The sequence below is a fragment of the Macaca fascicularis genome, chromosome 14 (genome assembly GCF_037993035.2).
Source record: "Macaca fascicularis isolate 582-1 chromosome 14, T2T-MFA8v1.1".
NCBI lineage: Eukaryota > Metazoa > Chordata > Mammalia > Primates > Cercopithecidae > Macaca > Macaca fascicularis.
Window position 1 is genome coordinate 12,334,920 of NC_088388.1, and position 26,046 is coordinate 12,360,965.

At 56.3% G+C, this 26,046-nt stretch overlaps 1 protein-coding gene across 8 annotated transcripts in view; it reads right to left on the reverse strand.

The window, feature by feature from the left end:
- Positions 1-25,302, reverse strand: part of DAGLA (diacylglycerol lipase alpha) — a 68,667-nt gene extending 43,365 nt beyond the window's left edge. For 3 of the 8 annotated variants that reach the window (XR_012423157.1, XM_065528059.2, XM_005577626.5), the window contains exon 1: positions 25,186-25,302. Coding sequence is in view for 1 of the 8 variants with exons in the window: in XM_065528058.2 (XP_065384130.1) it covers positions 23,332-23,385 (54 nt within the window). In the remaining 7 variants the exon portion in view is untranslated. Of the gene's footprint in view, positions 1-20,832; positions 20,888-22,801; positions 22,966-23,331; positions 23,682-24,857 lie in introns of those variants that run through there. The other 5 variants (XM_065528062.2, XM_065528053.2, XM_045371974.3 and 2 more) reach the window with 4 other exon arrangements.
- Between the last annotated feature and the right edge of the window lie 744 nt (positions 25,303-26,046).

Below are 26,046 nucleotides of genomic sequence, written 5' to 3' on the forward strand. Positions count from 1 at the left end.
CAGGAGTTCAAGACCAGCCTGGCCAACATGGTGAAACCCCGTCTCTAACAAAAATATAAAAAATTAGCTGGGCATGGTGGCACGCGCCTGTAATCCCAGCTACTTGGGAGGCTGAGGCAGGAGAATCGCTTGAACCTGGGAGGCGGAGGTTGCTGTGAGCCGAGATCACACCACGGCACTCTAGCCTGGGTGACAGAGTGAGACTCCAACTCAAAAAAAAAAAAAAAAAAGAAATTCTCTGACCTACTTTGTTTGATAGGAGATCATGAGACCCCCACTCGGAATCCTGCCGCATGCCCTGAAGGAAGGAATGCAGCACACAGAGGCCAAGAAAAATCTGAGGGCAGGCCTTGCTGGGTTTCCCCACTCGGTCTGCTCCCATGGTGTCTTACTCCTTTCGTCCCATCACAGCTCTTCCTGGCTGTCCATTCCACCTCAAACTTAAGTGTAAAAATGGAGTTTTCCCTGGATCTTTGGGTCTTCATTCTGAAGGCTCCCATGTCACGTAAAACTTTGAATAAACACATTTGTTATGCTTTCCTCTTGTTAACCTGCCTTTTGTTATAGGAGTGTTGGCTATGACGCTCATGACGGGGAGAAAAGGGATCACCCTATAGCTGTGCCTACAATCCATTCATCCATCAATCCATCCATCCATCCATCCATCCATCCATCCATCCATCCATTCCTCCATCCTCCATCCACTCACCCACCATTTCCAGTCATTCGACGCTATTCATCATACTTAGAAAGCCCTCTCCCTCTCACGCTGGCCTGCCAGCCCTGTGGCCTGGCCTCTGCCTGCCCTCACCCACCTCCCAGGCACCCTGGCCTTCTCTCTGTTCTTACAACAGGCCAGGCGTGCCGAACGCCTTTGTCCCCACTCCTCCTCTAGCCTGGACAGAACCCTCACTCCCACCCCCACCCCCAGAGCTCTGCGTGGCTGGCTCCCTCCTGTCATTCAGCTCCTAGCTCAAACATCCCCTCCTGGGACCTGCCTGCCAAATCTCAGGTACCCCAAGCGCCCCCATCATAGGACTCTGTTTTCCCATCAGCACTTCTCACCATCTAAAATTCTGGTTAATGTGTTTACTGTCTGGCTCCCTTCACCAGAGTGTGGCTTCTCATGGGAGGGGTCTCGCCTGTTTTCTTCCTTGCCAGGTTCCCTGCACTGAGTAAAGGTTTGGCAGGTTGGGGGAGCTCATCACATCCCTGCTGCCTGAAACAGAAACCATTTCTGAGCACAGCCTGAGAAGGACAGAAATAGGAGATTATAGGAGCCAAGGCAGAGCTGCACCCAGAACCCAGGGCTCCTGACTCCCAGCCCGGGCCTCTTTCCACACCATCTGCTGGCCATGCCTGGGATCCAAAGCCCTATCCTGAACTGCCCACATATGCGACTTCACTGGCTACCAACGACCACGCTGTGGGCGAGGCAGGGAGGAAATGTGGCATCTTCATTTTACTGATGAGGCCACTGTGGCAGGAAGGGGCTGTGGGTTGATTTGCCTGTGGTAATGCAGTGAGTGGTCCTGCTACTGGAGGGCTCCCCAGCGTTGACAAGCCTGGCTCCCCTCCACTTCCCTGTGCATCCGGGCAAGTGTGACTTGCGTCCACCTCCGTACAGCATCCTGTGGGAGGGAGAGGGCACCTCCAGGAAAGAGCACAGAAAGCCACGTTCTCAGGATGCAGCCAGGAGACTCAAGCCCTCTCCCAACCGGGGGCCCGGAGGGCGCCTCAGCCACGGCCTGGCTGTAAGTGAGAAGGGGAAGGACCTGGGGAAATGACTTCTCTTCTAAGAGACTCAGTGTCTTCATCTGGAAGATGAGGGGGTTGACCAGATGATCTCTAATTTCCCTAGGATCCACTTTTCTCTCCACCCCGCAATGCTCAATTTATAAGGGTCTGCAGCCTCTGCCTCAGGAATATAATCCCACAGAAGACTCGGAGCCTTAAGGTGCTATCATCTTTCTCACCCACTTTCTTCTGGGCCCTGACAACGCCCGGGAGGTAGACAGGCCAGGAATTTCCACACCATGGCCCAGCGCTTTGACGATCCCCACTTTTGAAATCTGTCAGAACTAAGTTCAAAACCTAACATGTTCAGCTTGTAATTATCAGAGTGAGAGAGAGAGAGAACCTAACATGGGCTAGGTATGGTGACTCATACCTGTAATCCCAATGTTTTGGGAGGCCGAGGCTAGAGGATCACTGAGGCCAGGAGTTTGAAACCAGCCTGGGCAACTAGTAAGAACCCATTTCCACACAGAAAAAAATTTTTTAAAATTCAGCCAGATGTGGTGGTGCTTAAGTCCCAGCTACTCAGGAGGCTGAGGCAGGAGGATTACTTGAGGTCAGGAGTTTGAGACTAGTTTGGGCAACATACGGGGAACCTGTCTTTATTTAAAACAAACAAACAAACAAAAAAAAACTATCTGGGCATGGTGGCACATGCCTGTAGTCCTAGCTACTCAGAGGCTGAGGCAGGAGGATCACTTGAGCTGCAGAGTTCCAGGCTGCAGTGAGCTGTGATCGCACAACTACATTGAAGCCTGGGTGACAGAGCAAAACTCCGTCTCTAAAAACAAAACAAGAAAACCTAACTCCCCACTGACTGCTGCTGTGTGACCTCAGCAGGCTCGGGGATGAGACTTGGTAAAGGGCAGGTTCTCAGGGTCCTCATCCGCCCCCTTCCCTGTGACACAGAACTGCCCTTTGCCAGCTTCCCTCGAATGTGAGAACAAACAAGATACACTAAGGGTTCCTTAGAGGAAAGCACTAGAAAAAGCCTCAGCAATACTCCTTCCCTTTAAGCAGAGCCTTGGGCTCCCGCGTGCACACATCCCCACCACATGGGGTCTCATCGAAGCCTGGCTTCTTTCCTCCTCCGGGTTCGTATAATCCAGGAGACCAGAGGAAGACAGCAGGTACCTGAGATGTGCCCAAGCCTCGGCAGCTTCCCTACCCAGAGCAGAGGGTGAGGCAGGCAGCGGGCATGTGGTGGGGCTGGGCCTGGCAGTGGAGCGGCTGGCTCCTAGTCCCCATGGCCCCTCGGAGCCCAGCCTCCTCTCCCCTCTTCTGGGGCCTTGGCAGGACACATGAGATCACATCTGAGTGGTGCTCAGGGCGTCTGAGAGAGAAAAGGCCCAAGGGATGGAGATGGGATTAATTATGTATTAACATGCTTCTGTATTAGCACTTCTGTTTACTGCAGGGCACAGTGGGAAACACATGGGGCTTGGTGTCAGAGAATCCAGGTTGGAACTGGGGCCTGGCCACTCAAGAGGTATGGGCAAGTCACAACCTCTTTGAGCCCCAATTCCTGGAAAAAGGGGATGAACAACATCTGAGCGATGTTGGAGAAAGTGTGACACAAATCAGATTTCCTCAGCTGCCAGTGGGATTGCAAGAACACCAGCCTCCCAGTATCGCTCACTGTGAGGAGGCCAAGTGCCTGGCCTGGGTCCACATGTGACTGACATGCAGGGGGTCTCATTATTACTGCTGGAGGAGCAGGGAGGTACAGAGTGAAAGGCCTGAGGATCGGACTATTGGCAGTGCCGTTCAGGCTGGCACTCTCTGGGTGTGTCCCAGGTGGGTATACTGGGCCAGCTCTCCCTAGGCAGATCCCCACAGCAGCAACAGAAGGAAGGGGTTGTGCGGGACTCCAGGGAGGGAGGCACCCGGCTCCTTGCCTGGCTAATGCAAGCCCCTCTTTGGGGTCCCAGCTGTGGGACAGAAAGGGCTCCCCCTTCCCTAGGATGCCAGATCCATCAGCAGCTGATTATCTAATCTGTTCCCCTTGGCCTGAGGACCATGACCACAGCCTCAAGGAGTCACTGACCATGAGCTGAGTCTGACAGGAGAGGACGCTTGCAGGCCACACCCTCAGGAGGGCAGGTGTTGGGGAGGCAGGTCCAGGGCTTCTGCCTCCAGGGCCAGCCCAGAGGCTGGAGAAGTCCAAGTTCAAGTTCCTGGGGCTGACTCATCAGAAAGAGGGTGAAGAGGTCAGGGCAGGGACTGGTTGAATCAAGACAGGCTCTCCTTGCTAGGAAGAAGGGTGGGGGCCTGCAGACAGGCTGCCGCAGAAAAGAAAGGCGCAGATGTGTCCATAAATACTCCTAGATTCAATCATGTGCTCCTCTGCCTCCTGTCATACAAAAGTCTCATTGATGCATCCCCTCACCCCCACGACCCAGGACCAGTGCCCCAACAGGAGGGCTCTGGGGCCCTCTCCAGCTCCTTACTGACAGTCCAGCTGCTGCTGCCGCTGCCCTGGCACGCCAGGCATGCCAGGCCCGGGTGCTGCCAAGTCACATGCTCTGCGCAGGCGAGGCCAGGCACTGCTGGGGCAGCCTTGGGGATGCAGGGTGGCGTGGCATTCACAGGCACTGTGGGTCTGCAGAAAAGCTGGGTGCCCAGAGGCAGCTGGCCACCTGCCTGCCACCCTCCCCAGCCCCACCCACCTTCCAGGGGAGAAATCCTTGGGCAAACAGTCAGCCAGGTGTGAGCAGCACAGCAAATGCAGGGCTGGGAAAAGCAAACACAGAGGGCCTCCATGCTGCAGGCCCGCTGCCCTATGGGGTGGCATTCGGGTGGCCCTGCCCACAGCTGCCACTGGTGTCCTCAGCACTTTGCCCACAGTATTTGGAGGGTCTTCCAGGATGAATGCTTCGGCCTTCCCTCCACTGTACTCCCCGGAGGGGCCCGACTGTGAGGTGACAGAGGCAGCCGCAGGGAAGAACAGGCAAGGCATGAGTCTTCAGAGGGTGAGACGGACCTGGGCCTGGAGTCTCTGCTGGGCCACGCCTTGGCTGGGTGACTTGGAGCAAGTCAAAGAACCTCAGGGCCAGGAATGCCCACTGCACATGGCCTTTGTGAAGGTTAAATGGGATGAGGCCCACGCGGGACCACTGAGAGAGGATTTGGCACAGAAGAGGGTCTGGATACGTGGGTGCTCAGCTTAGTGCCACCTGTGGGTGTGGGGTGGAGCCAGGGCGGGTCGCAGCAGGAGAGGCAGTGCCATGGCAGTCTGGCCCACACACTCTCCCAGGCCATGCTCACCTGGCTGATCTGTGACGCCCTGGCCTTAGCCCCAGGGCAGTAAGGCCAACACCAGACTTCTGGCCAGTGGCTGCAGGCCAGCCAGGAGGGAAGGACGGTCCAGTTCTATTCTACCAGCAGGGGCTGCTGCGTCTGCTGGCCCCCAATTCAGGGCAGAATGCCCCCCAGCTGAGAAAGGGCTGTGCCCCCAGTGGCTCCCATCCAGGCCTTCAGCTGCAGATTGGCCTCCACCCATAGGCAGCCAGAGGAGGTCCTGTCTTGCCGAGGGTGCACAGCACGTCCCACTTTCTCTGCTCTGCTGCACACCACAGTTGAGTGTGCAGGCAGTCCGCAGGCCTCTGTGCCCTTGCACAGTCTATTCTGTTTGCCCAAAAGGCCTTTTCCAATCTTGCTCCCCTGGGAACTCCTCAGGGTTCCAAAGGTCAGCCTAAACACAACCTCCTCTGTGAAGGTGCCAGGGCCCACCAACCCCCAAGTGCAGACCTAATCAGTGCCCCCTCCATTCCGGGCTCCCGGCTGGGCTGGGAGCTCCAGGAGGCTAGGGCTACACTTTGCATCTCTGTGTCCTTGGCACCCAGCACCATGCCTGGTGCCTAGCAGCTGCTCAAGAAATGTCAGACAAGGCCCCCGGCCCAGCTCCCTTGCTCCTCTCAGATCATGCTGCCAGCACATTTGGCCAAAAAGACTCAGAGATGGCATGTGGGAAGCAGGGCAAGAGTGAGCTGCCCCAGGGAAGCAGGTGGGGTACGAGGTTTCCTTTCCTTTGGAAACTGTCCGTGCTACATGCACCAAGCTTCACCCACAATCAGAAGTGGCTCTGGAGGCTTGCAGGCTGCCTCCCCATCTCCAAAAGCAGAAAGCAAAGTTAGCAGGGGGGTGAGCAAAGGAAAGGGAAGTGCACCGGAACTGCAGAGAGAAAGGCAGTTGTGGCTGCCATCTGCTGTGAGCAAGATGTTTGGAGAACATGCGCTCCTCATTCTGAGGTCTCCCAGCCAACTTGCAGAGAGCTGGGCCGCCCCTCTGCAGATGGGAGCCGGCAGCTCCGCCAAGCTGCAGAGGCCCCACAGGAGAGATGTCAGGGACCCTACCTGCCTGCCCCGACTCCTCTGGCTGGCCCAGTCTGACCTTCTGATTCTTGAGCAGACTGGGGGCCAGGATGCCAGCCCAGGACACGAGTCACACTGCCTTTTCCAGGGAGCCCCCAACAGGCTCTGAGAAGGCAACTCCACAATAAGACTGATGATAATGTAAATATAAGGGTGATAAGGGCAGTAGTACCAGCCATTGCTCACTGAGAGCCCAACTAGCTGCCAGAAGACCTGGTACTGGGAACTTCCAGCCATTATCTCACTTCGCCCCATGACTCCCAGGGGAGGAGGAAATGGAGGGTCCAAGAAGAGGCCCTGGCACTGCTCCTCACTGCAGACACACCTGGCTACCCAGGGCCATGATGGGAGGAAATTAGCTGGGCAAGGCAGGGCATGCCTGTAGTCCCAACTGCTTGGGAGGCTGAGATGGGAGGATCACTTGAGCCCAGGAATTCGAGGCTGCAGTGAGTGCAGTGAGTGCAGTGAGCTATGACTGCACCACAGCACTCCAGGCTGGGTGACAGAGCAAGACCCTGTCTCTTAAAAAACAAAAAACAAAAAAACAGGAGAATATCCAAGTGGGAAGGAGGCTCTGAGCCACTAAGTCACAAATGCTCATTTGAAGGAGGAAGATGAGGAAGGATGTAGACAGCTGCCCCAGGCCACAACGAGGTCAGCAGCAGGCTGAGAGCAGAACTTGGAACCCTGCCCCACAGCCCAGGCTCCGGGGGCCTTGGTTCGCTCCTGCGCAGGAATGGCTGCTGTCCTCCTGTCCTTGGCATCACCTAGGGGCTAAGCCATTCCCCCAAGCAGAGCAACACATTTCCAAGGACTGAGGTAATGCTGGCCTTGCCTGGAGGGCCCATCTCAGTTTAGGCCAGGCCTCCCTCGCCCTGGCCCAGCTACTATGCTCCTGCCCACAGCAGCGGGCCAAGCTCAGGAGGCTGGGCAGGGCTGGGCCTACCAACCACATTCCTTTCCAGGGCCACCCTACCCTGGGGCTACCCACAAAGGAATTAGCACAGCTAACAGCCTCATCAGAGTCACTGGAGCTGTCCATGGCACTGGGGCACAGAAACTGCTTCATTTCTCACTGGCCAGGCGAGCAGGTAGGGGGCTGAGAAGTCTGCCTGCCAAGACCGAACCATGCCAGGGTCCTGAATGTCACCCTGTGCCCTCAGCCCTGGCAAACCAGTCCCCAGAGGCTACCATCCCCTGCTATGCCATCCCAGGGAGGTCAGGGGTGGCCTCCTTCCCCTTGGCAATAGGAAGGTGAGGGTCTTGGGGCAAACCACCCAGATCCACACCTCCCATCCCACCCCGCGGCTCTACTGCCACCGCCCCCACAGGCCAGCTCGCAAGCCGTACACTTCACATTTCTGTCTGCTCAGTCCTCCCCCAGCCCCCTACACACCGTAATTGCAACACCTCCGCCCCACTGACAGCGCCTGCCGCTGCCTGCTCGCTGCCAAGGGGGCTGGGAGGGCCCAAAGATGTGCTTCATGCAAACCTTACTGGGGAAAGGGACTACAGTTTTCCCCTTTTCTCCAAGGGGTCCTTGGATCCAGGTGCTGACCCCACTTCCTGCCTCTCTCACAGCTCTCCCCATCCCACCCCATCCCCAACCCTGGGTCGTCCAGTCTGTGAAATGCCTCTTACTCTGGGAGAGATGGAGGGAATCAATGGCTTCCCTATTCTCCTGCCTCTCCCACAGGGGAAGGGGAGGGGAGGCATGTGGCCCCTGGGGGGATCTTTCAGGGCGCGCCCCAGCCCCATTGCTCCTCCCTGCTAGGAAGTGGGGGTGGTGTGCTTGATGGACGGCTGGGCCTCAGGTCCACCGGAGTGGAAGGCAGGCGGCCAGGGTGGTGGGCACCTCCACCCCTACTCTCCCACTCCCAGGACTCCATGGGAATCGCTGTCACTATCCAGATACCTTCACAAAGAACTCGTGCCTAGGCTGAGGCACAGCCAGGCCGAGGGTGAGTCAGCAGGGAAATCCCGGCACTAGCGCCCACCGCTGGTGACGGTGCCGCTGACACCTACGGAACGGGGTGCCCAGCCCCTCCCGCAGAGGGTGAGAGGAACACCCGGGCTCCCCCACTCCCATTTCCTGCTCCCTGAGAGCGAGCCTGGTGGTGGGGGCAGGGAGGCGTCTCAGTGGGGGCGGAGTCCTGGAGCGAGGCCTCAGCAGGCTGCTGCCGTCTTTGGGCCTCTGGTCCCTTACCCTTGAACATCAGCAGGGGAGGAGGTGGGAGAATGCTCACCACAGCCCCTGGGCTCTGGCCTGGAGACTGCCACCCACACTCTGGGTATCTGGCTTTCCAGGGTCTCACTGGGGCGCACGGGGATGCACACCCTACCTCATTCCTGAAGGGCCCTGCCGCTGCCCTCCTTCCAGGCAAGGTCACTGCTCTGCCTGAGCCCAGCACCCCCACTACATGCTGCCCTGGACCCCAAAAAGGTAGGATGGAGAGCAGACTTAGGCCAGGAGTCAGTACCCTCCCTGGGAGGAGAGAGAGAGGAGGAGCAAAGAGGAGCTGAGAAGAACAGAAAGCCAGGCACAAAGCCTCCTCACAGCAGGACATCCTGTCCCTGGAGAAGCGCCTGTGGCCAGGTCCCCACAAACCCGCCAGACCGGTTGGCTGGAGAGGGGTGGGAGGCTCAGACCAGGGCGGGAGAGCAGACCTAGGACCTGGAAGCTCCCAGATGGGAAGCTCCCACTGCTCCTCCCCACTGGGAAGTGCGGGTGGGTTGGATTCAGCAGGCCCTTAGGCAGGAGCTTCTGGGGACATGAACTGGAGGATGCCAAGCCCCATCCTCAAGGAGCTCACAGTGCAGAATAACAAGGAAACCGGGGCGGGTCAGTGAGCACAGAGCTCCAACACTGATGCCCGGACCACTGCTCAGCCCCAGGCAGACAGAGAAAACTTCCTGGAGGTGCCTGATGGTTGAACAGAAAGAGCAGGGAAAGCAAAGCTAGCTCCCCTCCCCTTCACCCTCCTCCCACCTGGTTCCCCAGAGCCTGTGGGCAGATACACCTTGTGCAGGGCCAGATTCCAGCCAGCAGAGAGGCTGGGCACCACTTGAGCTCCCAACCCTGCCTCTCGGTTGCTGGCAGATGTAGTTTCTGTAGGCTCCCTGGGCCAGGAAAAACACGCTTGAGAGTACACAGAGAGGGCCCGTGGGGCTGCTTCCTGGCATCACCAGAACACAGGTGCTTGGTGTTCCCCAGGCAGAGCCCTCCACTGGCGGGGAGACATGCACATGTTCGGGTTTCACCAGGCCCCCAGCTTTTATCTTCCAGGCTTCCCCTCTCCATGGTTCTTCCTGAAGACCAGGCCTCTTGCTCTTCCCAGGCAGGGAAGTGGGTAATGTAAGCGATCCAGAAACCCATCTATTACTTTGAAAGAAGACTGAAAACATGTGACCGCATGAATCCCATGGGTTTACTTCAATGTCTTTAAAACAAATGACTTGAATGGATTTCTCCCACCCTTCCTCCCCACGGAGCCACTCAATGGAAAACAGCAGCTCAAAGGGCCACAGACTCAGGGCTGCCGGAAATGGGGTATCAGACACAAAGCCTGGCAGGGGGCACTTGAATAAAGGCCGCTGTGGCCAGGAGAGGATGAAAGGCAGACACCTGACAACCAACAGGCAGCCAGCGCAGAGGCACAAAGGGTGCACGCGAGGCCGATGTCAGGTCCACGCACGCACAGGCACCCCAGCCCTCTGCTATGGGCGGTGGGTTGCTCTTGTGCCCCAGCACTGGTCTCCCTTCCTCCTGCCATGGCATGGAAGCCTGGCTGTGGGGACAGCAGTGGCCTTGCTCAGGCCCTTGCCTGGAGAGCCCTGCCCTGAGCAGCCATTTACGCGCAAACTCACTGGGCAGCTGGAACACGCAGGTGAGGTCTTTTCAGGCAGCACAAATTGCTTAGAAAAAAACAGGCAAGGAAGCAGGACTGAAGCCATGTGATAGTCCCCAGAACTTCAGAGCTGGAGGGGCCCAGGGAACTCAGATGCCAAGCCTCCCAGATTCCCCGAATCCTACAGATGAGGACCCTAAGCTCATAGAGGAATGCTGACGTGCCAAGGTCACACAGCTTTGGGCCTCTGCCCCATCCTTGGCTGCCTTCCCAGCCTCATTCATGCAGCCATTACTCTCTGAGCATATCCTATGTGCCTAGACTCTGGAATTGAGATTTAGTCGCCTAGGTGATGCCAAACTAAACTTGGCCTCAGAGGTTTGCAAGCTGGGGGTTTCCCACCTCTCAGCTGTCCCCTCCCCACCCTCTCCTCTTATGTAAAACGGAAGGAGTGCTGGCCATCATCAGGGAAGACTCAAAGCAGAGAGGAAGTAAGAAAGCAGGAGAAGCGGTGTGAAGCCCTGGGGATCATCAGCCACACCCTGGAAGTGAGGGAGGCGATGGTGAAAGTCACCCCAGTGGGGGAGTCTGGACTGCCCCTGGCTGAAGGAGGCCTCATCTTAGGCAGGGTAGGTGCGCTGTGACCGGGGACCCCAGACTAGACATGCTGACTTATGCATAAGAAAAAGACTTATCTTTTTCTTATTAAAAAATATACGTTCTCTATAGAAAATAGAAACTGGCTGGGCGCAGTGGCTCACACCTGTAATCCCAGCACTTTGGGAGGCTGGATCACTTGAGATCCATGAGCTTGAGACCAGCCTGGCCAACATGGTGAAACCCCATCTCTACTAAAAATACAAAAATTAGCCAGATGTGGTGGCGGGTGCCTGTAATCCCAGGTACTTGGGAGGCTGAGGCAGGAGAATGGCTTGAACTGGGGAGGCAGACCGCACCGCTACACTCCAGCCTGGGCAACAGAGTGAGACTCGATCTCAAAAAAAAAAAGAAACAAACCAAAAAGAAGAAAATAGAAATCACCCATGACCCCTCTAGGAAAACTATCGACTATAAACAACCTTCTAGTCTTTTTTTTTTTTTTTTCTCTATCTAATTGTGGGACCATTTGGCACCTACCACTTTTTTCTACTGAACTAAAAGGTGAGCACTTCTCCCGAAACATTTTCCTACCGCCGTCTCTCCTCATTACCATGGAGTAGTCCACATACATGACGGACAGAAGTTCATTCAACCAGCTCCCTACTGGGGGATGTTAGGTTGTCTCCCTCTTCTCAGTGTGAGAAAACCCCACAGCTGGGCCCCAGGCAGAGTGGCTCTGAGATCCTGGGCTTTGGTGGCAGGATCTTGCAGGAACCCGGAACTCCTGACCCCAGCCTGGTGTTCCTTCTCCCCCTGGCAGGGGCAAAGGTTTATGCATAAAGGGTGGGAGTGAGGAGCAGGGATTCTGCCCTTCTTCCCATCTCTCAGGCAGTAAGTGGTCCCCAGTGACTCTCAAACTTATGCAGACTCCCAGGCCCTGCCCAGCAATTCTGAATCAGTAAGCCCAAGGCAGGGCTCAGGAACCTATATTTATAGGTTCCAAGTTCTACCATGGCCAACCCCAGGAGACTCTGAGGCTGGAGTTAACCCACCTGCACTCAGAAACTCTGCTCTGAAGGATGAGTCCTGGCCAGGACTGCTCAAGTGTGCACAAGCAGAACTTCCAGAGCTGCAGGCCCCTCCCAGCGATTCTGATGTGCAGGAGGGTGGTGGTGAAGGGGTGCTGAGGTGCTGCATTTCCAACCTGGTCCCAGGTGGTGCTGCTGCTGCCGGCTCATGGGCAGCAGCAGCATCACCTGTGGGCACCTGTGCAGGCCCTGGGTTCTGCCTGGATGTACGATCACAGCAGGCTCTAATGCACTGACTATGGGGCACATACTCTGCTCTCCAGACTCAAGGTGAGGTGTGCTCCAGGGCCTGCAGCAGCAGCATTACTGGGAGTTGTTAGAAATGCACATCTGGGGCCGGGCGCGGTGGCTCAAGCCTGTAATCCCAGCACTTTGGGAGGCCGAGACGGGCGGATCACGAGGTCAGGAGATCGAGACCATCCTGGCTAACACGATGAAACCCCGTCTCTACCAAAAAATACAAAAAAATAGCCGGGCGAGGTGGCGGCGCCTGTAGTCCCAGCTACTTGGGAGGCTGAGGCAGGAGAATGGCGTGAACCCGGGAGGCGGAGCTTGCAGTGAGCCGGATCTCGGCCACTGCACTCCAGCCGGGGCGGCAGAGCGAGACTCCGTCTCAAAAAAAGAAATGCACATCTGGGGCCGGGCGCGGTGGCTCACGCCTGTAATCCCAGCACTTTGGGAGGCCGAGGCTGGCGGATCACAAGGTCAGGAGATCGAGACCACGGTGAAACCCCGTCTCTACTGAAAATACAAAAAATTAGCCGGGCGCGGTGGCGGGCGCCTGTAGTCCCAGCTACTCAGGAGGCTGAGGCAGGAGAATGGCGTAAACTCAGGAGGCGGAGCTTGCAGTGAGCCGAGATCGCGCCACTGCACTCCAGCCTGGGCCACAGAGCGAGACTCCGTCTCAAAAAAAAAAAAAAAAAAAAAAAAAAAAAAGAAATGCACATCTGGGCCCAGCAGCCTGAACTGGAATCTGCATTAGTAAGTTCCCCAGTGATCTGTGTGCCCATCAAAGAAGCACGATGCTGAGTCTGTCACAAGACAGCATCATCTCATGTCACCTCCTAATTCTCCTCAGAGGCCAATTATTCCCTGATTTTACAGGTGGAAACTGCAGCTGAGAGGTGAAAGGACCTGGTTAAGGACTCGACTACCCCCAGCAGGAGCTGCAACAGGAAGCCAGACCGTCTGGCCTGAGCTCTCAACCCTACATCCCAACACCCTCTGTGGTTTCCCATTCAATCACCACCAGCACTCCAAGGTGGGTTCACTCCACTTTATGGAGACTCAATGAGGTCAAATCAACTGCTCCAAAGTGCTCCCTGGAGCATGGTGGAGCCTGCCCCTGTGCCTGTGTTCGTTCCCTCTCAGCCCACTCTGTCTGCAGGCACAGAACCAGAGCGCAGGGCCAGGTTGGGGGGGTCCCACCTCCAAATCCTGCAGGCTCTGCAGACATAGTTGGAGGCAGGAAGTGGGAACCAGAGCGGAAGAACCAGGAGCTCGATTTGGGCTGAGGACACTCTTTCTTCACAGCCAGACTCAGTTTTGTGTGCCTTTTGAAAGGAGACAGAGAATAGCCGGGCTCGGCCCAATGAGACCAGCCTCTTTCAACCTTCTGCTTGCTGCCATTTCCAATTACAATTTCAGAGGGCTCCTATAATTTATACATCCTAAGATGCACTGCCCCAGCTGCTTTATGATGGGAGTTCATTACACCATTAAGGTTAAACTTTTATAAAGTACTGAGCAGATGGTGGGCTGGGCGCCCAGCTTCGTTACTGCTGCCGGAAGCCTGCTGAATAGGGTTCACCTGGGGAAAGGAGGGGTTAAAGGCACCAAGAAATGGAGACGGCAGCTGCTCAAGTGCCCTGAGCCCTCCATTAGGCGGTGTTCTAAACTGCATGGTGTAGCAGGCAGGCAGCAAGGAGAACAATCTGGAATGGCACTGGCAGGGGCATGTGGGGTGAGAGGAGCCATGCTGTGTGAGCCTGAAAGCCGCCTGCCGCAGCCGGCGAGGTACAGGGTCGGTGAAGGTCAGGTTGGGCAGCGGGAGTAAAAAGGTGGTGCAAGCCACGGGTGGGTCTACACACGGGGAGCGGCGAGGGCTTCCTAAGAGCGGGGCCTGGTCTTCGCAGCAAGAGGATAGCCACAGGGGGCCTTCCTTTTGTGGGAGGCTGTTCCTCCCGTGGTTCACAGGATCCCCCAAACCCCATGCCAGGTGAGGAGAATGAGAACACCACACCCTGAGAGCAGGGGCCAGATGGGACCTGAGTCCCAGCTACAAACACGCAGCCTCTAACAGAGTCCTTCAATTCCCCAGGGAAGCTGAGGCCCTAGACCTGAACCCCTGCTGTGAAATGAGTGCTTTCTCCATGGGTGCCATGGGACTGTCCTGAGCACAGAGCCTAGAGGGGGTGAGTGTCTAGAAAATGGAAACCATCACTGTTCATGGCATTAAATGTGTCCCTACACATAAGGCACTGTGTAGCAGAGAGGACTCTCCGCAACACGTTTGCCATTGTGGCTGCTGGTAGAGTGATAGTGTCTGCTTATGCCAACCCAGGAACTCCCTTAGGACGAAGTGATACCATTTATCTTATTATTCCCAGCTCCAGGCACAAGGCTTAGCAAGTAGGTGCTCAATAAATGTCCTCGAATAAATGGGTAGATGGGAGATTACACGTGGCAAAACTATTCTCTGCTCCATGGTCTGGTCCCAGTCCCAGTGAAGGTGTCAAAGGAGAACCAAGTTCTTTTCAAACGTATGAAACTGAAACAAACTCTTAAGAAAAATTCCTTAAGTTCCTAGGGGGAAAGAGACTTGGGTATGGCTGGTGTTCTGGCCCTGGGGGTGCACTGGGGCTGATTCTGGCCTTGCAGCCCAGGAGAGTTTGCAGTGCCTGGAAGCTCAGGCCTCAGCTGGTGCTCTGCAGACCCGGTGGGCAGGGCTCCCATTGCCCTGGAGAGGCTGCCCAGACCAGAGAGGATGGCATGGAAATCATGGCCTCACAAGGCCAAGTCATGACCCCCCAACTCTTAGGAGGGCAGCTGGAGAAGCTGAGGGGCTTTGTTCGGTGAGACTCAGAGAGTCTGAGGAAGAAACTGGCTTCCCCCAAGGGCTTCAGAGAGGAAATGTTAAAGAAAAGGCAGCGGATAGAAGAGGTACCAAAAGAGGCTGGGCACAGTGGCTCATGTCTGTAATCCCAGCATTTTGGAAGGCTGAGGTGGGTGGATCACCAGGTCAGGAGTTCAAGACCAGCCTGGCCAAGATGGTGAAACCCCGTCTCTACTAAAAATACAAAAATTAGCCGGGCACGGTGGCAGGCGCCTGTAATCCCAGCTCCTTGGGAGGCTGAGGCAGGAGAATCGCTTGAACCTGGGCAGCAGAGGTTGCAGTGAGCTGAGATCGCACCACGGCATTCCAGCCTGGCCAAAAGAGCAAGACTCCGTCTCAAAAAAAAGAAAAAAGAAGAGGTGCCAAAGGAAGGAAACCAAAATAGAGGAACCAAACGGAACCAGGGACTGTGGGGTTGGGACGGCCAGTTCTCATAGAGGGTCAGGACAGGAGCAGGGTGAGATACTGGACGGGTGGCAGGATACTGCCAGCTTTGAGAAGTGGCCCAGCTGCTTGTGGGGAGCAAAGCCCAAGAGGCCAGCTCCAACACAGGAGTGCTGCAGGGGAGCCTCAGCATCAGGAAAGGGAGGGTCCCATCAGACATAGCACATGCTTGGGCTCATGGAGAACAATTATGAGAAGTAATTGTGGTCATTAATAATAGCAGTTAACATTTCCTGAGTACTTATGATGTTCTTGGCATTGGGCGGAACTTCCTACATCATCTCATTTGATCCTAACATGCCATGTTCCATTAGAGCCCCCATTTAGGAGATGAAGAGGCCAGGCACGATGGCTCATGCCTGTAATCTCAGCACTTTGGGAGGCCGAGGTGGGCAGATCACGAGGTCAGGAGATAAGACCATCCTGGCTAACACGGCAAAACCCCATCTCTACTAAAAATACAAAAAATTAGCCAGGCCTGGTGGCAGGTGCCTGTAGTCCCAGCTACTGGGGAGGCTGAGGCAGGAGAATGTTGTGAACCCGGAAGGTGGAGCTTGCAGTGAGCTGAGATTGCACCACTGCACTCCAGCCTGGGTAACAGAGTGAGACTCCATCTTCAAAAAAAAAAAAGAGGAAACTGAGGCTCAAACAGGTCAAGTGACTTGCACAAGTAGTAGTGGTCTTAAATAAAACTCTGTCTTTATGCTAAAGCCCATATCTGAAGGCCTATGCTATGAATTTAAAGAGGGAGAGAGAATGAATCAGAAGTGGATAATCTTGGAGACCAGGCAGACTCAAGTGGGTAAAGTGGGCAGGTGCTAACTGGGAGGCAGGGCACTGGGAGTTCCCAGCCCCTGCAGCTGAGGCTGAAAAGGCCAGGACAGTCCCCTCAGCCACTGGGCCTAGGGCTGCCCAGTGTTTCTGCAGCCTGCCCCAAAACTGCAGCGGGGCAGCTGTCCCAGGGCAGTGGAGGAGCCTGGATGAAGTGGGAGTTGGCTAAAGGGCGTGCCAGGGGAGCCTGATGTAATCCTGGCCTGCAGAAAGCGGAAACTTGGGAAGTGAAACAAAACAATCCCCTAACGGTAGCCTGGCCACAATTTCCAATGAACGATGGCAGGCATGCCTTGCCCCCACCCACAAGTCCAAGGGCTCTGCCTTTTTCTTCAGGCCCTGGCAGCACGTGTCATCTTCCCCAGCCCCAGCCCAGCACTGAATTGTGCTCCGAGTAAGGCTGATGAGAAAGCAGAGGATTCCCAGCCAGCGCCCCGGGAGCCTTGCCACTGTGAGGCTGGTGGCCCCACCGCTTTCGGGAACAGACACAGGACTCACCTCCTCACAAGGCTTTCCGCATGTGTTGAGGGGTGAGGGGAGGTCTGGGCGGCTGCCTGGCGAGCTATCCTCCTTCCTCCCCACACCCAGCCTGAACTGACCTAGTTAGGCTGCATGTGGGAGATGGGAGAGGAAGTAGGGCCCAGAACCCCCCGCGGGCCCCCTGCACTTCCACACAACCCAGGCGCCCAGAGTGGGAGGGACCGCCTCCAAAGACCCAGGCACTGCTCACCCAGCCAGGACAGCAGACCAGGGCCTGGCAGCCACTCTAAGCATCTCCCGCCCCTCTCCTGGCCACACAGGTTCCTCAAGCAAGTTCTTGGCAGCCGGCAAGCTGCAGAATTCATCTGCTGGGCCGGGGTGGCTCTGAGGGTGGGTGCAGATGCCTTGGCTTGGGTCTATGTGCCCAGCCTTAAATATTCTCAGCCTTCATGCCAGCTCTTGAATCTCATATACGAGCAATCCTAATCCTTTGTTAGTACAATGTCTTTCCCAAAGGCCTTTCCCTTCCAGTGTTGCCTTTGAACAGTGAGGGAGACAGGATAAATATTGCTGCTATTATACAGACAGGGCAACCGAGGCTAACAAAAGAAAAGTGACTTGTTCACAGCTCCCCAGCAGAGCCAGGTACACTCCAGGCCCAGCAGTCCCATGTTCCTTGTTATGGTCATGAGGATCAAATGAGAGAAGGTACAAAAAGTGCTGAGCTTGGTGCCTGGCACCTTGCTCCCTAAATGTTATTTCACCATGATCATTATGCTTCATTGAGGACACAAATCAGTGAGGGGAACACACATCCTCTCTCTGAGGGGCGCCAGCACTATCCAGATAAGACAGTGCTAGAAGATGCCTTTGTTTGGCCAGGCGCAGTGGCTCACCCCGTAAGCCCAACACTTTGGGTCGCCAAGGCAGGTGGATCACCTGAGGTCAGGAGTTCAAGACCAGCCTGGCCAACATGGTGAAACCCCGTCTGTACTAAAATAAAAATTAGTCGGACGTGGTGGCAGGTGCCTGTAATCCTAGCTACTCGGGAGGTTGAGGCACGAGAATCGCTTGAACCAGGAGGCAGAGGTTGCAGTGAGCTGAGATCACACCACTGCACTCCAGTCTGAGCCACAGAGCGAAACTCTGTCTCAAAAAAACAGAGTGCTGTCCAGGCGCGGTGGCTCAAGCCTGTAATCCCAGCACTTTGGGAGGCCGAGACGGGTGGATCACAAGGTCAGGCGATCGAGACCATCCTGGCTAACCCGGTGAAACCCCGTCTCTACTAAAAAATACAAAAAACTAGCCGGGCGAAGTGGCGGGCGCCTGTAGTCCCAGCTACTCGGGAGGCTGAGGCAGGAGAATGGCGTGAACCCGGGAGGCGGAGCTTGCAGTGAGCTGAGATCCGGCCACTGCACTCCAGCCTGGGTGACAGAGCGAGACCCCGTCTCAAAAAAAAAAAAAAAAAAAAAAAAAAAAAAAAAAAAAAAACAGAGTGCTAGAGTCAGTGGAGCACGGAGAAAGGCCTCATGGAGGAGGTGGGCTTGTGTGGGACCTGAGGGAGAGAGAGAGGTGGGGTGTGGACAGGGACACCAAAAAGAACCCATCCTGGGTTCAAACCCTGGCTCCCTGCCTCGCTGAGTGTCCCTGAGCAGGTGATGCAAGCTCCCTAAGCCTCCTGTAAGACGTAGGTTGGAGGGATGGGAGCGTGCAGGGGGTTGCTGTTGCAAAGAATAAATGACATCCATCCTCTATACACTCTTCTGGGTTCAGTTCCTCCACACTGAGAAAATGGAAGTTATTGTTATTATTATTTTGTGGCTGAGCAAAGCCTCCTGGAGACATGCCCTGGTGCCCTCCCTGACCTCAAACCTGAAAGGCTTTGAGAAAGCTAAGTGCAGGGCCCTGTCCCCAGGAGACAGAGGTGCGGCCCCAGGGAGCCCACTCCACTGTGTGGCCTGCCCATCAGGAGCAGCCAGGGGCTGGGAGGTGCAGGGTGTGTTATATAAATGAAGGGACATCAATAATAGATTAACCTCAAGGAAGTCCAGGAACATCAATCATCAATTAATTAAATGGCTCCAGGAGAGACAATGACGAGGGGCCCATTCGGGATGAATTCGAGGCAGCATCCTGTCTCACCTTACACAGTAGAGGGCCACCGTCCCGACCTCGACCCCAGAGCTGCAGCTCCCTGGCCAGGACCGTCTCCAGGTGTAGGACTGGTTCGCAGGAGCAGCCCCCAAACACAGGTGAGGGCAAGCCCTGTTCTCCTCCATCCTCCCCCAGGCTCTGAGAACTCCCAAACGCTGAAAGGGTTTTGATGAAACTTCCCAGAATAGTAACCTCCTGGGCTGAACTCAGGCAGGCGAAATTTCAAGGGGTAATTTGGTGAGAAAATGATCAAATGCCTGGAAATAAGTGCTGTGAACACTGGAACCCCCTCAGTGGGTCTTCGGGGATGGGAACAGCCTCGAGGGCAGCCCTGAAAGCCTGCCGTTCACGCTCCTGCCCGGCACTGACGGGAGTCAGACCCGCTGAAAGTCAAAGTCAAGTGTGGGCAACACAGTCCAGGCGGCGACTCCGAGCTCAGCTCAGCTTCCCCGCCCCACTTCCCACCCCTTCCCCTCCTAGTGACCAAGCTGACCAATCTCATGGCTTCTGTCTCCCTTCCATAATCAGGCTTTGTCTCTCCCCTTGCCCCTGCAGAGTGGCCACTGCCCTAGTTCAAGCCCCTCGCACCTGGGCACCCCCTACTCCTGTCCCTCAGTACCCTGGCACCTGCTGCCACACCACTCTTCCTGGGGGGTGGCACCAGCCCCCAAACCCTTGCTCAGAACATTTCAGTGAATGCCCATGTGTTCACAGATTGGAGACTAAACCTTCAGCCCTGCCGTCGTGGCTCCCGGGGACCCAGTTCCAGCTCATTTTTCCAACCTTAGCTTTCACCACTTCTGGTGTATGCACCCTACACTCAAGCCAGACAGCAAACAGGCAGCAGTTCCCCCTCCCAGCCACCAGTCACCCCCCAACCTGCCCCCGTTGCTGCCAGTTCCTCTACAACCACCTTCCTTTGTTCATTCCCACTGGTCCCCATGGCCCACATAAGAAGGCCGTGGCCACCCAAGTCTCCCCGACCTCCCTGGCTCGAGTCACTCTCCCTCCTTTGACCTCTGGCATCACTCATTTCTAAAAATTAATTATATCTTCTCAACAGATTTTAAGCAACTTGAGGTCAGAATCTACACCTTATAGGCTCTGGTATGCCCACCTCATCTGCATGCCCTCACTAACCCCCACCTCACACCTGGTGCTCAAGAAACAACTATCAACTATGTCCAAGTGGAAACATTCCTCAAGGCTAAGATACACTCTTGCTGATGACACTGTTAACGGATATGCAAGATTCTGTCTATCCCAAGGATGTGGGAATCTAACTTCTTATCAAGTAATGAGACTCATTACATCTTCCCTGCTGCTAATATATGCAGATCACGACATAACCACTTTTCTATGGAAAGGATTCCGGCCACAAGAGCAAAAACATTTTCTCAGTGCGTGTTTTCATCACGATATCTCTATGCGCCAGGCATTACCTGGGAGAATTCTTGCCATTCGGCCTTCAGAGGTTTAACTGTCCCCATCTTACAGATTAGGAAACTGAGGTGTGCCAGCATCCAATCCGGGTCTGTGAGGTTCCAGAGTCTGAAGTCATAACCACCCATAGGCTACAATGCTATCTTCTGTCATGGGGGGGAGGGGACTGTCCCCAGCTGACTTCCAGGTGGCTCAAGGAGGAGCATGGAAGCAGGCGTGTGAGACACCCACAGGTAGCGCACAGAAGGGTGTGAGAGCCCCGCCTGCAGCCCGGCTTCCTTCTAAGGAATACTGAGAAAGCACTCGGCTCCTCATGTTAACAGTCATAACATGAGGTATGAAACCCACCCTCTGCCCTCCCACAGCCTGAAGGCAGCCTCCTCCGACACCCACTGTTCCCTCCTGCTGTGAAGAGCCCGGCAACACCCGGCTCCGCACACCCACCAACACCAGGCCAGCCAGACACGGGAGCCCGCGCGCTCCCACACCACCAGGCGCTCCACACCCCCTCCGCCCTCACTTCCCACAGAAACACTTACGGACACAAGCGGCTTTACACACGTGCGCTCCCCGGGCAGCCCCGCGGTGATAACAGCCCCATCCCCATCTACAGGACTTGGGTGTTCCTGCCAAACGCCCCATGAAAACAACACCCTTACCCATGGTCACACCGATCCCCTCCATGGCATCTCCCTGGACTCCTTCCTCAGCCGCAAAGAGGTCCTCACAGATAAGGCAGTTTCCTGGGTCTTTCCTGCCCACACACACAACCCACATCCACACCCACACTCACGCTTCCCATCCAACCCAGAAAGACCACGCCCAGCCCAAGTCAGTGTCAGAAACAAAAAAAGAAAATCAAAATAAACCATTTTCAGCCCTGCCCGCTGGGGAGGTAACCGCATCCTGCAGTGTCCTGGGCTTCGCGGTTCTAAAAGATTTATCTTCCTCTGACCACATGCTCATTGATATTTCCCCCAGCGCTACTTGCCCAGTCCACTGGAGTGTAATGTAAAGCTATTCCGGTGAGAAATTGAAATCACGGAGTGATGGGCCAACAGGTAGATTAAACACCAGGGTTCCCCTCGGGTCTCGAGGAGAGGGACTGGGGGACGAGTGGCTTCTAGCAACAAGCTGTGCCTTCAACTGCAGCCTTCTGGCCTGCTGCTGTCAGCTCTGGTCCAGCATCCTCTGGCCACAGATGCCTGGCTCCCTGGCACCCCTAAAGCAGAGCCAGGCACTGTGATTTATGGAGCAGCTGAGGAATTGCCAGGAGCTGAGTAAAGCAACTTTTAGAGAAACACGGACAAGGAACATGGGAATATGACTGGGGACCAAGGTTGAAATATTGCAGCTCCAGGGAGCTGCTTGCCCTCGAGGTCCACTCCTAAGTGACTGGCCTCCTGCCTCAGCTGGAAGTTACTTGAAATCAGCATCTGTGCACAATGACAAGGGTGCTAACCTGGCTGGGCTCCCTGCTGCCCCAAAACCCCAGGACTGGGAAGAAAGCTCGGCTCTCCTTTTGGGGAACAGAGGCCAACTCCTCCTCTCAGTGTCTTCAGATCTGCCCTGCCTGCCACCCAGCTCTGCTGTGCAGTCCCAACATCCCAAGCAGATGGCAAAGGGCGGCTGAAAAGGGCTCCTGGAGCCCCAAACCATAAGGCTGAACCACAAATCAGAACAAACAGGCGGAGGTGTGGAGGGTGAGCTGAGGAGACTTGAATACTGAATATTCACAACAGGGCGGCTGGAGGCTTCCTCCTTAATGGACTCTGCACTTAAGAGAGCTTTCCAGACACAAGCTGAAGTGCCCAGCAACTCCTCGGGGGAGGTATGAAGGCACTGCAGGGAGCGGGTGAGACGGGCCATGGACACCCCTCAGACCAACATGGGAACGACCAGGGAAGCACCTGCAATGCTGGACAGTGTCTGGGTGGCAGCTATGGGGACAGGGCGAGTCTATAGCATGGAAAAGTCAGTTCACAACCCTGGGTCTGGCAGGGCCATGTCCTCCTTCTACCCACATGGCTTGACACTGCAGCCTGGGCACAGGGCAGAAGCCTGTGAAACGGGTTGCCGGCTAAGGCAGACACCTGCATGGAATGCTGGAGAAACGCCCTGGGTTAGAGAAAAACAGGCCTTCCAGCGCCACAGGGCAGGGTCTGCAACTCAGGCTCTGCAGCTTGTTGTCAGGAATTAGGCTCCTGGTGGCAGAGAGGAAAGCAATGTGCAGCCGCCCTCATCCTCCCCACCTGGGAAGGCACTTCAGCCAGAAGTGGGGCCACATCGGGAGAGGTGCCACACCTGTCTGCCCTCAGAGGTGCCCGTAGCCCCCTTTCCTTTCCCCCATGTGTGAGGGCATCCTCCACACCCCCTGATCCCCCTGCTATCCAGCCTCAACCTCCCGCAGGACCATCCAGACCTGGGCCACATCAATCTGTGGATGATCTGACCCACTTCATATCCTTCAGGCCACAGCCCAAAAGACGCTGATGTGACTGCTCCCCACTCCCGTTCTCAGAACCCAGAGCCCAAGGAAATTCTCAAGAGAAAACACACACACTTCCCAAGTCTTCCTCCCACACAGGTACCCTAGATCTGTCAGCCACAGACACCTCCCAGACCTACCCTGGCAATGAGGCACGTTTGCCGCCCAGGCAAAGTGCTTCCTCCTGCTTGGGCCACTCCTGCAGGACTTCACAGCTGCCGGGGCCATGCTCAGGACCGTCCTCGGGAGACCGGGGGCCTGGTTCCAGCTCAGCAGCTGACTCATAGTGTCAACAGATCCCACTGGCCCCCACCAGGAGCATGTGCGCTCAGGGCCTCTAATTCCCTATGACAGGCCCTCGACCTTCCGGCTCCCTTCCTCCCAATCACATCCCACGCCACCATTTCCTATAGCTCCTGCCTCCAGCCATGGTCTCTTTACTTGATGAGACTCTCTGACCTTTGTACAGTCTTTCGCTGTTTGCAAAGGGTTTCCACATGCACCATTTCCTTTCATTCTTTACTACCAGACCACCATGTGACATGCCTTGATTGGTGAAGTCACCTGCTGAAGTTCACACAGTCAACACTGGAATTAAAGTGATCTGCCCCCAAAGGCATTGGACAGTGCTCTAGTTATAGGGAACTCATCAGCATCTCCAAGCACCCACCTTGGCAATTTGGCGACCACCTGCCACCCTAGTCTCCAATATCCTCAACATCATCTTTTTGGATGCGTAAGTGCCTTCTCCAGCACAAGCTCAATCCTGTTATTCTTCTACCACTGATCCCACTCCCCCAAGAGATCCATGAAGAACTGAAGATTTCCCCTACACTATAAGACTTCTCGCCGGGCGCGGTGGCTCAAGCCTGTAATCCCAGCACTTTGGGAGGCCGAGACGGGCGGATCAAGAGGTCAGGAGATCGAGACCATCCTGGCGAACACGGTGAAACCCCGTCTCTACTAAAAAATACAAAAAAAAAAAAACTAGACGGGCGCGGTGGCGGGCGCCTGTTGTCCCAGCTACTCGGGAGGCTGAGGCAGGAGAATGGCATGAACCCGGGAGGCGGAGCTTGCAGTGAGCTGAGATCCGGCCACTGCACTCCAGCCTGGGCGACAGAGCGAGACTCCGTCTCAAAAAAAAAAAAAAAAAGACTTCTCTAGGGGGAGCTGGAAATTGCTTCTCTGAAAAGTAAGGCACTAGGTGATGCTGAGTGAGACCTTCACCCAAAGCTTCCCAAAGGACTGGTGAGAGCAGACACAATCTCAGCGCAGATGGAAGGGGGTTTAACATAGGAGCCAAGCAGAGAGGACAGAGCCCTTGGAAAGGAATTTAAGCCTGGGGGTGGGAGTCCCAGTGGCCCCAGCAGATTCCCAGTGGCTGCAGAATCATCTTTCAAGCATCCCCCAATCGATCCAATCCTCTGGACCCAAAGGCTCCCAAGCATCAAAGAAGAGAGTCAACTTCCAGATACCGTGGAGTGAACCCATCAACCCAAGGAGAAGGCAGTGCCCGGTGACCACAGATAGATGGTGCGTTGTACCACTCCCTGACCCGCTAACCCGGGCTACCTGCTTGTTTCTCAGGACATATTCTGGGACAGTGATCACCACTGAAAATCATCCACCCCTCCCTTCGTCCCCAAAGCTAGATGAATAGCGAGCCCAGGACAACGGTAGTGCCTGGAAGGTCTCTGTCTGGGTTACTATCAGGGCCCTTGTGGTAGAAGCTTCTCCTGGCATCTCCTGTTTATGCCCATTATAAAGGACACTAATCTTCTCCCAGACTTCTGCCCTCCTCAGTCCAGTGTATCCAACAGGCATTAAAACTGGACCCCCATGACAGAGGCAGTGTCCCCTTCATCGCCCGTGGGGAAGGATGGGCATTTACCCTTCCCATTCATCAGGATGGGAGGGCCACGGCCTCCCCCCACGGCAGTGCCAGGTAGCCCCCTGCACCACACCGTGCCAAGGCCCTTTCTCACAGTCACGCCAGGAACTCTAGCCATGCTGAGGACACCAATTCTTCAAGCCCCCAGTGCTATCACCCCAGACCATGTCAAGCCCAAGGCCAGAACCATCCCAACACCCAAGCAACGGCAGCACTTCCTCACACCCATGCCAGCGGCACCACCATGCCGGCACGAGCTGGCCACCTACCCCAGAACCAGTCCGAGGGCCGTGCCCATCACCTACCTGTGCCGACAGCTGCACCACCTCACACCTGGGAGGCCACCACCGCACCAAGGTGGAGGCGAGTCTTCTGAGATCCGTGCCAGGAAAACCACGCTGTCTGTGCCGGACCCACGTTGCCCACGCCCGTGCCACGCGTGTCACCATCCCCACGCCGGTGCCAGGGGCTCCACAGACCTCACACCTGCCACGGGCGCGCGTGGCAGCTGCAACTCCGCCCGCCGACCCGTCGGGCCGGCCACCGCGCGCCCTGGACACTGCCCAGCCCGCCGCGCCGCTCGCACCGCGCCCGCGCCCGGGACCGGCCCGCCGCGCGGGAGGCCCCCCTTACCTCCCGCCCGCCGCAGGGCTCGGCCCGCCGCCGCGACCGCCACCTCCATCCTGGGCTCCCCAAGGCCCCGATTCACTAACGCCGCTTCCGCAGGGCGCCGGCGCCGGCGCGAAGTCCGCCTCCGCCCCCCGGGGGACGCTGCGTCCTTTACGTAAACCCCTCTCCGCCGCCAGCGGTGACCATGGCGACGGTCGTGGGGCGGCAGCGCCCCCTGGCGCCAGGGAGGGGAGAGGCGTCGAGGCCCGAGCGAGCCGAGCCTCCGCGGGCGCCTGCCCTGCGCGTGGGGGCGGTGGGAGCCCGGCTCAGGCCGCGGCGGGGGCCCCGTGGGCGGCCGGGAGGGGTGGACTGGCCGCGCTGCGTCGGGGGAAGGGAACCGCCTGGGTGCCTGCCCCTCCTTTAGGCCCCTCGTGACCAGTTTTAGCGTGGGAGAGGGAAAAAAGCAAGTATGATCACTGGAGAGCTGGTTCATGTGTGGGGAGGAGAGAGACGGGTCCCACCTCCTCGGGGTGACTGAACTCTGCTGGAGAAGTTGGAGCACGTCTTTTGTGTCTGGGTACCCCCTCCTCCCTACCACCCTCCACCTCCCACCCCCCACCCGCGTTCCCAGTGCCCAGCCTCGTGCCGGGCCTCCAAAGGGGCTTGCTTGGTCAATTTTGAATTTCTGGTAAATGAAGAAAACCGCCCCTCCTGTTCCCCTTCACGCCCATTTATTCACCGTAAGTCGCTTACACCTCTCTGGGAGCGCTGTACTGAGCTGGGGGCGTGGAGGACAGAGAGGAGCAGAAGGCGGGCCCTGACTTCAAGGAGCTCATTCTGCTGGGGAGGAGACGCCGATGGAGGGGGTTTTAACATAGGAGCTAA